This window comes from Calypte anna, chromosome 15, assembly GCF_003957555.1.
Source record: "Calypte anna isolate BGI_N300 chromosome 15, bCalAnn1_v1.p, whole genome shotgun sequence".
In the NCBI taxonomy this organism is placed as follows: domain Eukaryota; kingdom Metazoa; phylum Chordata; class Aves; order Apodiformes; family Trochilidae; genus Calypte; species Calypte anna.
Genome location: NC_044261.1, coordinates 186,158 through 203,625, shown reverse-complemented (window position 1 = coordinate 203,625; position 17,468 = coordinate 186,158). Strand labels below are relative to the sequence as shown.

At 40.2% G+C, this 17,468-nt stretch overlaps 2 protein-coding genes across 3 annotated transcripts in view; both read right to left on the bottom strand.

Annotated features, from left to right (window-relative positions):
- TTC28 (tetratricopeptide repeat domain 28) overlaps window positions 1-6,717 on the bottom strand; it is a 109,204-nt gene extending 102,487 nt beyond the window's left edge. For both annotated transcript variants that reach the window (XR_003988242.1, XM_030460919.1), the window contains exons 1-2: window positions 6,625-6,717; window positions 3,149-3,427 (exon numbers count right to left, since the gene is read on the bottom strand). Coding sequence is in view for 1 of the 2 variants with exons in the window: in XM_030460919.1 (XP_030316779.1) it covers window positions 3,149-3,427; window positions 6,625-6,717 (372 nt within the window). In the remaining variant the exon portion in view is untranslated. The remainder of the gene's footprint in view (window positions 1-3,148; window positions 3,428-6,624) is intronic.
- Window positions 6,718-7,650: 933 nt separating this feature from the next.
- Window positions 7,651-17,215, bottom strand: CHEK2 (checkpoint kinase 2). The gene is made up of 15 exons (XM_008493964.2): window positions 16,939-17,215; window positions 16,137-16,391; window positions 15,479-15,603; window positions 15,094-15,241; window positions 14,267-14,357; window positions 13,269-13,377; window positions 12,325-12,378; window positions 11,540-11,601; window positions 11,330-11,429; window positions 10,606-10,692; window positions 9,668-9,831; window positions 9,328-9,443; window positions 8,545-8,630; window positions 8,268-8,348; window positions 7,651-7,746 (listed from the first exon to the last, which is right to left on the bottom strand). The coding sequence occupies exons 2-15, from the start codon at window positions 16,384-16,386 to the stop codon at window positions 7,669-7,671; spliced, it is 1,551 nt and encodes a 516-aa protein (XP_008492186.1). The 5' UTR covers window positions 16,387-16,391; window positions 16,939-17,215; the 3' UTR covers window positions 7,651-7,668.
- Window positions 17,216-17,468: the final 253 nt, after the last annotated feature.

Below are 17,468 nucleotides of genomic sequence, written 5' to 3'. Positions count from 1 at the left end.
AGCTGCATGAAAATTAATATAAGCTGTATGAAAATTCAAAGTGAGGGACAACTGTGTTTGAAAGCACAAATGACCACTTTCTCCACTCTCATTTCACAGTTTTATTTCACAATATTTTTTGCTTTTGTTTGCCATCCTCTGAAGAAAGGATAAGCTAAATGCATTAGCTTGGTTATAGAGTGAAAATACCTTTATTTTAAACACAGGTAAGACTGTGTTGTTTGCCATTACCATTGTAAATGCTGATGATAAAAAATAAGCAAGGAAAAGAATGTAATGATTAACAAATTGCATACCCAGGATAAAGGAGAAAAAGAAACAGAAATTTAGAGCTTATTTAGTAGCTTAAGTCTCAGGAAACCTGTATTCAAATTCATGTTTCAACATCATAAATGAAAGCAGACTGGGATTTGTATCTAAAACTCATGCCTTTGAAACAAAACACCAGCTATACCTGTTAAACTCCCTCTTCTGGCTAATTAATAAAATTGCTTATTTTTTGTATGCGTAAGTTTCAATGTCCCCAGTTATTTTCTCTCAATAAAAATAAATTCGTATTAAAAGCCAGTAAAGCAGTTTTGATATTGAAATGTAAGAGTTCAGCTTTAGACAGTGCTCTCTTCTTGTCTCACACTGACAAGCTGCACACACAAAAAAAACCTTAAAGAACACATACTATGCCAGGACAGCAATGCAAACCCAGCTTCAATACTGAACAGCCATCCAAATTCATAAACCACTGCATATTTTCTGATAGCACATACCAAATCCAACCTGAAACTTCTCTGTTCAAAACATAGACTAGTTTGTTTGTCCCCAAAGCAGAACATTCCTAGTTGCAGTTAAAATTAGAATTAATTGCATAATAAAAATACAAATACACCTTTTAGAAAATGTAAGTGTTGAAAATTAGGATAATACGACACACAAACTGTGCTACCTCCATGCCAGGATTTCCCATCTCTGCTGTGATTCTGAAATAAATTCTGTTGGATAAGGTCTCATTCTCAGAAGCAGAGGAGGAGCACACTAACACTACCTGGCATTCCGAAGGTGACCACCCAAACAGAGGACTGGATTTCACAAAAGAATCAGGGGGGTTGGAGGGTAATCATCCTTTTTATCTGCCAGTAAAACAGGAAGAGGGACAAAACCACACCCAGCAGACAGATAAACTCTGCCTTTGCCTCACCAGACCAACAGCTCTTTTCCACTTCACTCAGAAAACTCATTTATGTTTGTGTCCTTCAACTAAATAAAAAAGAAACAAAGATTTCTCTGTGGTTGTTCCTTAGAGAAAGGAGAGTAACTCAAGAGCTCCAGCTACTGTGAGCACCAAAATCCTTCTTATGCACTGCCATTTTCTGTTACCATGTTGTGGAAATGTCTAAAAAATGTGTAAAATACAGCCCAGTCCAGAGAGATGATGAATTCATCATCCCTTACAAGCAGATAAATAGCCATCTTTTCTGATAAAATAATGATAAGTAATTACCATTTATCTTGTGCTCTGACTGAGGTTAACCACACCAGGACAGCTGCTATAGCTGGTATGTTGCAAGAAGAAAGGATTCCACTCTGCCTCAGTTAACAGCTCCACAAATTAGTAGAGCTTAACTAATAGGTGTGGCTTTCAAAATTAATAGGCTTGCACTTCTACCCAGACATTCTAATGACCTTTCCAGATACCGATCCCTCTCTTTGCCCTTGCTGACATTTTATGGTAAGAGAATTAACATTTTTAAACTAGAAAATACCAAAAACAGATTTCAGTATTTCAGTTCCACTCAATCTAACAAATATCTTAAATGAGATCATCAATTTAATTACATTGGTAAATTACTGCAAATGTGCAGACAGTATCTGTTCTAGCAGAAAAGTTCTGTTCTGTCACCGTATATAGGAATTTTAAGCATGATCACCTGGCTTTTTATCACTTAAGTGGTTCCCATCAGCATAGCTGCACAGTGCTGATGTCCTTTTCCAAAAACATTCTGCTGAAAAGTATCATGGCATTTTCAGGAATAAAAGGTAAACTTTCTAATGACATTCAGGAGAAAAAACTGTAACAAAAAAACCCTAAAAATAAGATAGAATTTAATCCTCAGAGAGATATTCTCACTAACTTTGATTCCCCCTATGCCCTTGTTTATCATAGATACATGGAAGAAATATTATTTAGCTGTCAATGAGAAAAAAGCTAATTTATTAAATAATTTGTTTGGAGAATCAGGGAAACTGGGAAAAGAAAATGGACATTCACAAGAACAAGAAAGGGAATGTGAAGAGAAATCAACAAATCCACAACAAAAAAAGACAGAGGGCTGAAAGCTTGAAAAGGAACACATAATAGAGAACTCTTCCTAGGATGAGACTTGCACACTCAAGTTCAGCAACTAAAGCAAACAGTCAACAGAATGCATGCTCAGAAGATGAAAGCACTCCTCTATTGCATCTTTAGCTGAAGTGGCTGGTGAGGCTAAGTGAGGGACTGACAGGAGAACTTGAATCTGGAGCTGATGCTAATAAAACTGCTAAGGAGGTAAAGTGCTGGCCCTGGGCTAGGCAAAAGTGACTCAGTTCCTGAAGCAAGAAGTCACAGATAGTGGGAAGCAACCATCAGACAACCAACACCATTTACACTTTACAGAATGTTTCCTTGCATAGCCGTATCTTACTAAGAATGCTCAGAAACACATTTCATAAGATGTTTATCCAAAACATATTACACATAAACACTCTTTGGACACTATTTCAAAAGGTCTTATTGCTCTATTACCAATAAGAATCTCCATGTTACTTCTCAAGAAGTTTTCAACAAGATGTCCCAAATGCTGACTACATCTAACATTAAAAAGATGTCTTACCTTCAGAACTCAGAAATCATGCTGGTATAAAACAGTAAAATACTATCATATCCCCACTAGGGGAAAGTACATTTACACAGAAAAAAATTTTAATACTCAACTGGAAATTAAAAAAAAAAACAAACAGCTTTTAAACACAAAAGGTACTAATACCTGGAGCTTTGAGCAGAAGTAGACTTTAGTAAAGCAATGTATGCAATTGTTTACATGAGGTGCTACATATGAGAATGATAATCCCAAATACATTATTTCTTCCCTAGAGGACAAATGCACTTCCTTACCTTTGGCCACTTGGGGTTCAGAAGCCGTGCTTTGATGGCATCATCCAGGGCCTTGTCATACTGCTGGGTTTTCATGTAGGCTGCAGAGCGGTTGCTGTAGAGAATGCAGTTCTGGGGGTCGACCCCCAGAGCCTCGCTGTACAAGACGATTGCTGTGTGAAAATCACCATCATGGCAAGCCTGGTTGCTCTGGCGAACCTTCTCAACAAATTCAGCTTTGCTCAACATGGGACAGTCAGGACTTCTTCTCCCGATAGATTTTGATGCAAGGAAAGAAATCTGGGGGTGAGGAAAGGAGAAATTATATGTTGGTGTTAAGAAATGCAACTAAAACAAAAAATTACAAATTGTATAGCAGAAATTAAAGCCACCAACATTAGTACAGAAAAAAATATGAATTCAGAATCAGATTTTTAAAGAAATAATTTACCTTATATTTATTCATTGACTTTGGGGGGGGGTACAGAAGTAACAGAAAAGAGCCTTATAAAACGTATCATTCCCTATGAAGGATGTCTTCAGGAACAAGACTATCTGTAGTCTATTCTAGTGTGCTGCACACCACATATTCACACATATATCAAAGGTTCAGACTGTAATTGAAGTTGAATTTTTAGTCCTTCAGACCAAAAAAAGTTAAAAGTATCACATACTGTTACCACAACACAATTGCAGGGCTTAAATACATTACCAGAGCAAACTGAAGGATATTTTTAGGTGGAAAAGGAAGCAAGCTTCAAATTGACATCCTGTCTTGAGCATCAAAATGGTCTATAAACATTTCGGAGTTTTTTCTAAGTCAAACAGCAATAGAAAAGTATCCAATTAGGAACCACTGATCTCTTATTTCCTTATGATTATATCAAATTTTCTTCTGACAGGTGTTTGTCCAAACTTTCTAAATTCTTCTGCAGGAGACTCCCTGTTTTACTCAGGCAATCTCATTACACTGCTTAACAACCTTTGAAATTAAAATATTTTTTCTAATATACATCACAAATTTCCTTTGTACCTGTAAATGTACTGTTTATTGTCCCTGCAGAGCAGACAAAAAAAAAACTTTCTTTCATCTGTGTAGTTGCCCTTTATATAGTACCCCGGCTAATACAAGCTAATATGTAGCCTTACTACTGTAATTCTAATTAAAGCTATGCTAGTTGTTGCTAAAAATTGTAACAAGAACTGCACAATCCACAGCTGAATTTAAACAGTACTTTTTGCTTCATACATAATTTTAAAAATTCAAGGTTATGCAGACCAAATTATGCCCACACTCACACTTTTGAAAAGGTTAAGAAACACAGAGAAAACGTGATACAGAAGAAATGGAAAGTAATGCAAAAACTGAGATGAAGAAGAATGAGAAATTAATGCAGAAAGTAGCTCATTAAAAGAGAGTAATTTTCTCATTAAAAGAGAGTTGGTATGACACTGAAACATAGCAAAGAAATCAAAGTTGACCCCCTAAATCTTAAGAGTTGTTTGCTCCCACTGCCATCCCGCAGATCTATCATTAATATAAAAGAAAGATCTAGTATAAGTTAAAGGAAGCACAAAATAATTAATTTAGTTATTGTTAATATTAATTAAATTATAAATTACCAATGAGGAATCTAACCTTTTCCTCTGAGCCATCAGTTAGGCACAGACAGACACAACAATGGACTGACAAATCAGTAATACAGCAAGCAAAACCCAAGCCTGGCCAGGAAAGTCACCCAGGGCAGACTTGTTAGGGCAGCAGGTGAACCTGCTCCCTAGATTTTGCTGTCTGCACAAACCATCCAGTTGTGGCAGTACAACCATTCTCTGCTCTGAAGGGCTGGGTGCTGTCAGAAGGGCAGGTCTGTCAGCACCACAGCAGCACTCACCATCACAGGAAGGTTCTTCACTTCCATCCTCCCAGTACAACATTCCCATCTCAAGTCACCTGCCCAGTAGGAATGGAAGCAACTGTTATCCAGGCCAGGAGGAAAGGACACCCAATGGACAAGGAAGAGTGGGATATAAAGGGTTATACAAAGAAGCAGCCAGAAAGCAAGACTTGATCAATATCCAGCAGAAACACATACACAGACTGATATTGTTGCAGCACTGGATTTCACCTCTAGAAAAATAAGATTTGGATAGTATAGAGTATCAGTAATAACAAGCATTAACTATGATATCACTAATAATAACTGGTAGTCTTATACCCTAGTATGGTCTAGGACTTAAAAAAACACGACTGTGTATTTGTATCAGACAAGCCCCCCTCCCCTAAAAAGGGAAGATTACCAACCCTGCTGCTGACAAAAACCTTTCAATGTTCAAACCACACCTGCTCATTAATTTATAAAAAAACTCTTACAAAGAACCTCTAAAGGGTTTCATTTCCACCTGAAGAGCTCCTGTTAAACACCAGAAGTGAGCACAAGAGATGACATTGTCTAAGACTGCAAACCCCCCCAAAAATTAAAGACTTCCAAAAATAAACATGAACAGCTCCAAGAAAAGAGGAGAAAAGACAAGAAAGCAGATAAACACTCAGCCATTTCAACTTTCTTTTACTGGGGACAACCAAGGACATCCTTTATGGCTACAGCATCAAATGATAAAAGCATAGGCTGCGGACAGGGATCATACATCTCATCCTTAATCATCAATATGTATTAGAGTGAACAAACAGAACCACACTAATGACGTTTGCTGTCATCCAAGATGCACTGATGGAATCCAGTCTGCAGGCTCCAAATTCTGTCAGCAACAAAGCTCTTACAAACGAGTTACCAACAACTTTTTGAATGGCTGGCATGTCTGGCTGAGGCACAAGCTGCTTGAGAACGTGTCTGTACCATCAGCCCCAACAGGCTACTAAAACCTGCGGTGCTACAAGCTACGTTTGACACACTTAGCAAAACTAAAGTTTCAAAATTTTAACAAGATGTTAACTGGAGCCCAGAGAGAACAGGACTTTCTCGTCGATGCCCGTGCCCATTCCAGCGCTCGGAAGGTTAAAGCCGTACGGGGAAATGCGCGCCCGACGGCGACAAGCAGCGCCCGCCCGCTCCCTCCGCAGCCACGGTCCCGCCTCCCCCCGCTGCCCGCGTACAGACCCCGGCAGGGCCGGCGGGACCCGTCCGCAGCGCCGGGCCCGCGGCTGGGGCAGAGCGGGCGGGAGGCCCGGAACCCTCGGCCCAGGCTCCCGGGAAGGCGGCGCCGCCCCCGGCCCGTCAAGAACTTCAGGGGAGGGGAGCTGAGCGCTCGCGCAGGAGCCCGCGGCTGCACCCGAGGCCTGGCGACCCCGGAGCCCCGCCGGGAACCGCCCCACCGGCCCTCGCCGCCGACCGGACCCCCACCCACCGCCCTCCCCGCGGCTCTCCCTCCAGGATGGGGCAGCGGCCCGCCCCCGCCCCGCAACTTCCTCCGACGCCCGCGGGCAGGGATCCTTTCCCGGCCGGGGGGCCGCTCCTGCCGCCCGCCCGGCGACAACTCACCCGGGGAGGCTCCGCGTCCTGCTCCCGCAGCCTCCGAGCCCGGCCCCCTGCTACGGCCCCCGGCGAGGAGGGCGGCAGCGCCTGTTGCTCCATCGCTCCTCGGCTCCTCCTCCTCCTCAGGGGGCCGGGGCCGCCGCCACCGCCCGCCCGCCCCCCACCCTCCTCCCCCTCGGGGCAGATCCCGATCGCGCTCCGACCGCCCAGCCCCAGGCGCCACGTTCCGGGCCCGGCTCTGAGGGAACCGCACTGCTCCCGGCCACGCCCCTTAGGCTGGGCTCCGGTCCGAACCCGGCCCCTCCCTGTCAGACGGCGCCAGGCCCGCTTCGGCCCGGTTTGGGGACTGATGTCCTAAGGCTGGAACCTGCCCTCCCGCCCGGGCAGCCCGCTCAGCCGCGGCCCGTTCCCGCGCCTCCCCTCACCCGGGGGTTCGGGTGCTCGGTGGGGGGGCCGGGCCGGGCTCAGAGAGCAGCAGCCCGCCGCTACAGCCGTCTGGCTGTGTCCGAGCCCCAGCTCCACGGAAAACACGGCTCCAGAGTCCCTGGATCGCCACAAGGGTAGAAAAGCATCTCCCAAAGCAGCCATGGAGGATGAGTGGGTCTCCACATCCTACCTCTGCAGCTGTCTGGTAGGGACACGGGTCACCCATGGCGCTGCCCCTACCAGGTAATACTGTGCCTCAGGGAAACGCTCAGCAAGCTCAGTATTCCTTTTTCATCTCTGAAGACTAAGCATTACCTCCAAGCCTAATCTAGTAACGGGAACAGAAGAAACAAAGAGTGGTGGTGGTGAAGCTAGCCTAAAACTTAAAAGCAATTTAGTTCACTGTTTTCTCTGATACTCTCCTTGAGCCAGACAGCTGGATGAAATGGAACACAACTGCCTCTGTAGACTCTTATAAATACACAGCAATCACTTCAGTCATACAAATTTATTTTTATCAATTTCCAACAGTTATTCCATTATTTAGATTTTTCTTAAAAATTATGCTTTCTATAAAAAAGCTATAATTGACGAAAGTACTTTCTCTTTTTTTTTTTTTTCACTTCATGATGTAGAAGGAACAGCACGCTTAGAAGAGGCAGATTCTTCCTCATTTTCATGGAGACGCTTTCTTGTGGTTGGCTAAAAGAAAGATACAGCAGGATGGCTACATTAAACCAGGTAGGAAAGAACCTCACTCTACCAAGACCTATCTCATCATATTTGATCCCTCTCATATAAGACACTGCCCCCAGCTGCATGTTTAACTACTGTTTAAAATTCTCCTTATTAGCATCTAGTAATGAATGTCATAATATCACTTCTAAACTTTCACTAACATGAGAATTTTTCCTTTAATACTAAACATTTATGACTACAATCCATCAAAACATACATGTCCAATAATTTAAAATTAAATATATGAATATTCCTTTTAAGCCTAGGAACCCCTTTCTCTACATTTAAACGAAGTGTCTTGCCAAAACACAAAAGTCCATTGCTTCTATTCAGAAAGCAGAGATAATTAGGAGTTTGCTACGTACAGCCAAAGTACATATTTTTTAAAGTTCACAAAATTAATTTATTTTCTTACTATGGATTACTTCAAAATGTAGCTGCTCTGTGCATCAGATGTTAATCTTCAAACGATCTGTTACACATACCATTTTTGATAGCTGCAGGGGATTCAAATTGGTTTGCGTCTGAGTAAGCAGCTGTTGAAATGTATTCTTCATATCCTCATCCTGTAAAAAAGCAGAAACGTTCAGTAGTATATGGAATATTTAAGGGAAAAGCCTACACTTTGGCTAATGAAATGGATCAGCAATGAAAGAGTGCATGAATAAAAGAGAAAAGGAGAACAACCTTTGGATTTACATCAAGAAGCTATCTCCAGAACAACCCAGCATTACTGCGCTTCAGTTAAGGCTCCATTCCTACCTGAAGCCAAGGATGCTCTAGGGCTTCCTCTGTCGTAAGACGCTTGCTTGGATCCACTACCAACAGCTTCTTCACAAGATCCAGAGCTATAATAATGAAAGTAGTTGACTGGCATATGATCAGTAAATTCATTACCTGAAAATAATTTCTGCAATATGCATACACCAAAGTCATGTGCAAAAGTCTGTCTTTTAACACTTCAGAACAATGCCCCAAAATACTGGTTGGGCAGATAACTTTTCCTCTGCCTCTGTCTAAGGATGGCTGCAGACTACAACCATCTTCACATGCACATTATTCAGCACTTTTCTGTATACCAAAACTATTTGTAGATATACTGAGCATGTCCACGATTTATTTTCTGAGCATGACCGGGAAGTTCAGCGCTTTCCTAAAAGCTTCACTATTACTGAATGCAAGCAATGACAGCTTAATTTGGTTTCCTTTTTCACAGTGGAAAGCAGTTTATCTGTTTAGGAAGATGAGAAAAAAGAGACATACACATGTATGCTCAACATAATCATATACATTCTATAATTTTAGGTAAGTATTTAATAGACACTGTGAAAAACATGGCATTTATGTCACATTTTATGACTGCCACAAAGGAGTTCTGGCAAAATTCCCTTTTTATTGTTTCTGATTATTCTATTATACATACCATACTTTAAAAACTGAACATACCAACATGCATGTGCCATACAGCTGAAAGGAAGTCAAAAGCAAACAAAAGCTTCAAGAAAAGAGATAGATAACCTGGTACCCACTGAAATGGGGTCAAACCTGTGTCTGATACATGCTTCCATTCTTTTGAAATGAACGTGTATTCTCCACGTGTGATTTGATCTTTCAGAGACAGCTGAGTATTTTGCTCATTAAATGGTGGATATCCACACAAGCTATAGAAAAAAACCCCAAAAAACAGCTAATTAACAGATTTTGTCATAGCAAGTGAAACACCAGAATCACACATTTTAAAGCATCTGCTATCATAGCATATCTTTTACACATATATAGCTTTAAACACACTTTCCCTTCCTCATAAAGACACTGAAGTTGCCAAGTCTTGAGCCATGTATGTCAATGACTGCCCAATGAAGGTAGCATCTACACAGTATCTTACCATACAAAAAGAATAACTCCTAAACTCCAGCAGTCCACAGCTCGGCTGTATCCAGCAGTCCCAAGTGAACTTAGAACCTCAGGAGCAAGATACGTGGGGGTACCACATAATGTTTTCATAAGAGAAGTTTCTCCAAGAATCTTGGATTGTCCAAAATCTGTAATCTTGTATTTAAAATGGTAACACCACATTATATATTAGGATTGATTGTTCTAGAACATATCATATTGTCAACATACATCAGGAGGTAACATTAAGTTTCTTCCTTCCAAGTCAGTTCCAGTACTTGACAAAATTTACCCCAAACACTATTAAGTACTCAGTAAACAGCAACCGAAAACAGGGCAGGAGGAAGAGGGAGAAGTATGACAGAGGATCACACTTTGCACAAGCAGAAAGTACTCTCAGATTTGGAAGTAAATGTGCAACAGCACATTAGAGGAATTCTAGCTTATTTGAAGAGATTATATGAGATTGGCATGTAAAACTATTCAATGCTTTGTCTGTAAAAAGAGCCACCAAGAAAAAAAACCCACAAAAAAAATCCAGCCGCCATCAAAAAAACCCAAAACAACAACAAAGAAAACCTGTGACAACAGTATGGTGATACAGTCTGGATATTTTTGGAAATGCTGTCTTGAGAATTTAGATTTTATTGGAAAAAAGTAACATGTTGACACATGAAGTTGAATACTCAGTTAACTGTTATAAAAACACAACATTTCTCAGTTTTTCTTAACTACAGCTTCTTTGTGTACAGTTTGAAAAACCCATTAAAGTATAATTAAAATTATGAAAAATAAACTCTGTTAATTACCTCATAGTTTGGATAACTAATTTCGTAATTATTTTTTTCCATGTTTAACTAAAAATTGAGAAGAATGGGAAGGAATACTCCCAAATTTCTAAATCAACTATAAGAACTGTAGTTTCCTTACCTTTATAAGACATGTCTCTTCAGAAGATGACAGTAGGACATTCTCTGGCTTTAGATCTCTATGTATAATTCCATTGTCATGAAGATACTACATACAAATAGATACACAATCAAAGAAAAAACATTATTAACCATCTTCATAATATGAGCAGCTGTCCCAAAAATGAGAATTGGTGAAAAATACAATAGTTCTTTCACTAGTGAGGAAAATAATTCTATATTTATTGTTTACTAATACCCACTATAGAACAACTATTGAGTTTCTGGTTTTGGCAATGACAAGATATTAAAATTGAGTCAAAAGAAAAAAGAATTGAACTGAACATATTCAGGTCCAGACAATTGAGTTTGATGTGGAAACTTGCAGAAGTTTCTAATGAAATATCCTTACCATGTCATGAATTTAGAAAAAATGGAATTAAGGACTCAATGTTCAGTATTTGAAATCTACTACCGCATTCTTAATCTGTTGCTTACTAACTGAAATGCTCATTCAGAGCTGCACAGTAAAGCATCTGATTGTTAATTTTTTGAAGGATACTACATTGATGACTCTGCCCGCATGCTACTGAAAGTCAGCAATGACGATCCTGCCATCAAAAGTTCTTGTTAAACCAGCTGATTAAAAGCACTGTGCTGTTTGCCTGTGTAGTTTTCAGAAGTGACAAATGACAGAAAAATTCATTTGACTGACATTCACATGCGTAACCACAATGAGTATGTACCTTTACAGCCAGCAGCATCTGATAAAAATACAACTTGCAGGTAGCTTCTTTCATTTTGATTGGCCTTGATACTCTGTCATACAATTCTCCTCCTTCCATCCTAAAACAAATGCAGGTAACACATCAGTATATCACTTCCAAAAGATTCTTCTCATTAGAAAAGACTGAGACCAAAATGCTTGTCCACTTGGGCTAGAGGATTGTACTTACAGTTCCAAAACAATGTAGTAATCCTCTGCTTCAAAGAAGTTTTTTATCTTGATTAAACAGGGCTAATAAAAAGGGGAACACAAATGGAATCACAAAGAAAAGTAGAATTAGTTGTAGAAACTAACATTATCAACAGGTTGTCATCCTAAACTTCTATTTCAGTATGATTTCAGCTAATTAAACTAACAGTTAACGTTAACAGACTAGCACCCCAGGCTTTAGCAGACACTTAATACTCCATACAAAAAAGTGTGCAAATCTTGCTGTGACTACAGCTCAACAAGGATCATTATTTTTTTCTAATTGTGAGTTGCCATATCCTCGATATTTTTCTAACATGCAATAGTGCATTGGGGGTGAGGAAAAGTGCATTAAGCTATACAAATTATCTACTTAAAAGAAATGCCTTTTTCAGAACAGAGGGTGCAGGAGAAAAAAGAGATAAAATTCAAACAATTGTCAGAACCTAATCTTTATATTTGATTATCTTGAAATATTTACAAAAACAGACTTCAAGGAAAGATTCTATAACAATAGTTCAGGTTGAAACTTCTGTGAAGTTTCTTCTCAAATTTACATCTGCTATTCCAGGTTTTAAAACCTCAGATCTGTAAGGCATAGTATACTCCAAAGAATAAAAAAGGGGAAAAAAAAGAAAAATTATATGCATCCTTTAACATATTTTCTAAACAGATAAAATTGATCTTTAGTTACTACATGAGATCAGTGAACTACAGAAGTCCAGTAAGCAACAAAAAAGAATAAAAATGTACAGTAACACTCACATGATCTATTTTCTTCAAAATTTCAATTTCTGTATTGATATTAAAAGCAGGGTTCTATTAAAAGAATCATATATCATATTGGGTAAGACAGTGCTGTTCTGGAATAAGATATATCAGATATAAGAGACAATACCAGAAGAGCCATTGTTTCATGTCCCTTGCTGCTTTAAGTAACCATAAAATACTAGTATTGCCCTTTAAATAGTTTTCCCCCTTCAGAGATGCCTTCCATATTGTCTAACCCTAAAATTAAATGCTACTCTCTCCTAGTCTTTATTTTACATGGTCATGCAAGATCTGTGGCTTAGGCTCAAATCCTGAAATCAACCTGGCAGATGTTTTTTGCTCTTCTTCCAATCCAGATCAATCATCTCTGAAGACAAATTACCATATCCATGTGCAACATTGCAGATGCAGTCCTATCTCTGTAAAGCCACTTGTCTTGTTTTTCTCCTTCAAAGTCAGGCTTCTGCTACAAGACTAGACACGTGAACTGCCCTTCCCAAAAGGCTTCATGCAATTTTATTACAAAGTTTTATGATGGAGAACACAACAAAATTAGCAGAGTCTGTAAATTCTTGGTCATATGTCAATGATGTACCTATCTGATGCATTTTAGGAGGTAAACCCCACAAGACACCCCCACCAGCCTCTGTGTGTACTACATTAACATTATATATATATATATATACACACACACATATATATGTGTATTATATACACTTCATGAAATTATGTACATTGATTGAAAAGTGGTCAAAGAATAAAAACAAGTATTTACTACAGAATTCTACAAATTCTGTAAGATCAAAAGGTATTTTTATAGTGCATGCAGAAGACATTGAGAAAATCCTCTTTAGGTGTAGAGCACAGGGGCATTAAGTTACCAGATATTCCAGGACCACTGTGAGATAGCCAAGAGACAGACAAACAAAAATACTTACTGCCTCTCCAATACCACTTGCCATAAACTTCCGTTTATTGATTATCTTTACAGCAACTTTGTTACAAGTACTCTTCTCAAATGCCAGTTTGACTTCTCCACAGGCACCACTAGAACAGAAGCACAGCTATGTTAATGCATGCAAATACTTTCATTAAAGCACTGGATTACACACAGTTTGAGGCTGCTGGTTTTTAAGTTTCTGAATACAGCATGCTGTCCAAACCTCATTAGCATTCAATACATAGGAAGTCTGTTAAAACATTAAGAGATGGTAAGGGGCACCCACTCAAGAATGTAGGAGGAAATACGTGGAGAGACCACTATGTATTTGCATTCTCCAGACTTTGGACTTAATAACTGCAGTGTGCCATAGTGTTTTAAACTAGTAAATTCAGAATAAGCATCAGCTTTAGACCATGTAAAATATGTAAGAGACTACACAGGTTAGTGGTCTCCATTAACCTGCACCAGTTGTTAATCAACAAAAAAAACCCAGCAGCATTCTTTAAACTGCAGTGAGAAAAGCAATTGTCAGAAGGACAAAGTCTTCTTCTGACTTACAACACTTGCAGATTTGCCTACCAAAGGGATTCTCAGCTATCTACAACAGATTTCACTTCATCAGCACAAAGTGTCAAGAACAAAAGAAAAGGTTGTTTCCTTTTTGTTCAAATTCCAAGGCAATCATCAAACCACATTTCACAGGCTATTAATTTGGTCCCAGATATCCTTGTACTGACCTCAGAAATCACAGTTAAGTCAAAACATTTCAGGTCGTCATCAAATTGCTTTTCTGCATTTAACCGAAAAAGTAAATTATAAAAACATCCAGAATTGTATCTGGTGGCTCTTATTACCCTGTAAAACACCTAGAATATTTGTGGGCTTATAAAAACTAAAGCAGCAGCTCAGTAAACACTGGTAGTAAGTCCAGCACAAGCTACTGAAAACAGTAACGAAAGTAATGCTTAATTTTGTGGAAAGAAAGATACTTACCTTCCCAAAGTCTTTGACATGATATATTTCTCCCTGAATTCTCTAGGAAATACCAACTGATCATCCACCATCAGATCAGAAAATACGAACACTAAAAAGATGAGTGGAAATAATTTTCCATTAACTTAAAAATTTTGTTGCAAAGAACAAGCTTCCTGGGCTTTTATAGTCAACAATATCAGAAAATGCTGCCTGTGAGCAGAAAAACATAAGTATATAAAAAGGTTACTGGGTGCTACAAATTACATCAGCCATGGGTTAGCAAGGTGATCCTATTACTAAAACTGATATCTTTAGTATTAAATTCACAGTAGTGCTGAATTAATTAACACCATGTTTAAGGACAAAATAGGCAAGAATTTCAATCTCACAGCAGGGAACAGAAACTGACAATCAGGAAGACAGCACCTTGGAGGAAAAGCAAAGACAAAGAAACAACCCCACAACCCTCCTGATTTTTAAGAAAGTTTTTTAATTATGCAGCATCTAGTAAGTACTTCAGTTAATTTTCAGCTTCCCTGAATAGTCCATTTCCCCTGTTCCCTCCACCCCCCACACAGCTACTGAAGTAAAAAAAGTGTTTCAAAACCAGAAAAACAACTACAAAAGTTTATACTCTAGTAAGTTGGTTCCTGATGCAAGTTCTTTTAAGTTTACTTTTTTCATTTTTTTTTCCCTACAGTTGATGTGGATACAGATAATTTTTATGTGAACACTAAACCATCAATTCATAGCTGTACTTTAACTGAACTCAATTAAAAGCTCAGCTGGCAAGAAAGATACTCAGATCAACACAGAAACTACCTTATGTTAACAGTACATTTTACCCTTATTAGTCTGTACAGATAGTGCAATTTCCGAGTTGTGAGTCAGTGGAAGCCTCTTCCCTTTTCCAACAAGCTCTCTATTAACAAAAGTTCCATTTGCACTGTGGTCTTCAATGTAGGCAACATAGGAATTTTTTGGACCCATTTCCTCAAAAAAAAAAAAAAAAAAAAAAAAAGGATAGATAACAGTAGGGAAAAATTACTGTAAAGACAGACTATAAATTCCCTATTGTTGACTCAGGAAATCAGACTACTGATAAACCAAGTTAATGGAGCACTGCCAAGAGTCTTGTGAAAGGAGCCAAAACCAAAGGCACTACAGTTTATTTTCTTTAGGCTCCACCGAAGTCAGTCTTTTAAGTAAATTAAGCTTTTTAGCACCTACCCGGAAAATTCGGAAATGCTTCTTGCTGTAATTTTGGTAGAAGTCAGTCTCAGACAATCCTAGCTTAGAAAAACTATAATCACAGCTTTTGTCTCTTCCAAACCAGTACTCATCATTCACACACTCTGTAGAACGGGGGAAGCAAAGCAGAGAGAGAGAACACAAAATTGCAGGAGTTATTAACTATGGTGCTATAGAATGATGTCAAATAGTAGTAAGTAGGATAACGAAGACAAGATTCTTCCTAAACAATCAAGTTTATTTGTCTTAATTTAAAGCACCATGTGCTATCAACACCTTCTACAATATTTTAATAATTTTCTTTAGTAACATCAGCATTTTCAATTCCCCTTCAGCAACAGAGACTTGTGTGATATAGTAAAATAAAATTATGAAATGGCAAAATGAAGCAAGTAACTAAGAACATGAATACTCCAGAATTCCTCTAAATGTCCTCCAAGTCCATGGAAGCTGTGTATCTGGGTAATCGGTATGAACTCTGGGATGTAGCACAGAATACAAAACTATTGCAAAAGTCATAAGCCTGTACTTAAATTTGCTTAATTTGAAAATGAAAAGACTGCCCTCTACAAAGCTGCTCAAAACTTTTTAAAGATGCTACAAATAAGCAAACAGGCTTTTTACATTATGCACCTACCACAATTGCTGAAACCTTTTCCAAGTGCAAAGAGTCGACCCCAGGGCTGAGGAACAAACTCCTCAGGTTCTTGGTCCTCAGGGATAGACGGAAGCTCCTGAGTGGGAACAGTGTCCAAAGAACTGAGGGTCCCAGAACTTGAGGAAGACTGACTAGTACTCTGTGACCCACTGGAAGAGGAACTGGTACCACCCTGTGACTGCCGGGCACCTTGAGACTGCTGCGTTTCACTTCCAGTCTCCCGAGACATGTTGGCTTCAAAGAAAATGTTTTAAACACAAGTTACTACAGCAAAGTAAAACTGATGAACGCTCACAGACTGCAATACTGATATCCAAGTCTCACCCTTCAAACACATAAAACTTTCAACCAAAGTGTGCAAGTGGGGATTATACGTAAATTCTCGAGAGCTTTGCAAACTGTTTTTTGCTTTTAAAAAAAGAACGTGCTGCTCCCTCTACTGGCTCTAAAGCAACAGATAATCTTGTTCCCAGATTTTTACTTGAGTTCCACAGGGCTCACACTTTATTCCACGTGCACACTCCGACAGCGCACACCCACACAAAGCAGTAACCATCGCAGTTGCCCAAACACAACGTGAAAAACTGAACAAGGAAAATTAAGAACTAAAAACTGAAGTATGTTTTCTTGGCGCTGAAAGTGTCCAGCAGATGCATTGCACAGCAAGCCAATGTGATGTTTTAGTTGAATGCTCCTTTGATACAGGTTAAAGCTCACAATTTTTCAGTGCTCTCTCCCACACAGGTTCTGTTGAGCAATTTTATTTACCAAACAGCCGTACCTGTATGTAATTACAGTAATTACTGTACAGAACTCTGTCGGACCCACGGATGTGCCCTAGAGCCGGTGTCCTGTCCTGCAGGCTGCCCTCCAGCTCCACGCACAACCCAGGCTCGTTTAAATCCCCTTACACCGGCGGCTACACTCATCAGCCATTCAAGCACAACGGGACCGCATTGCGGCCTTTCCCGGAGCTGTTCGCGGAGAGCAGCCCCGCCCCGGCACCGCCACGCTCCGCACCACCGGGGAGCAGCGCGGAGGCTGCGCGGCCGAGGAGAGAGGGGAGCGGGGCGGGGCGAAAAGGGACAGAGCGGGCCCGGGCGGGGCAGCTGCTGGGAGCCGCTTCCGCCGGCACCTCCAGCAGCGCCCCCTGCTGGCCCGCGCCACCATAGCAGTATTGCCGCGCGGCCGGGGGTCTGCCCGCCCCTCCCTAGAGCAGCCGCGGGACCGGCCCGGGACGGCGGCACCGCCGGGGCGGGGGAGCCGGCGGCAGGGTCCAAACTCACGGGTGGTGGAGCCCGCGTCGCTCGC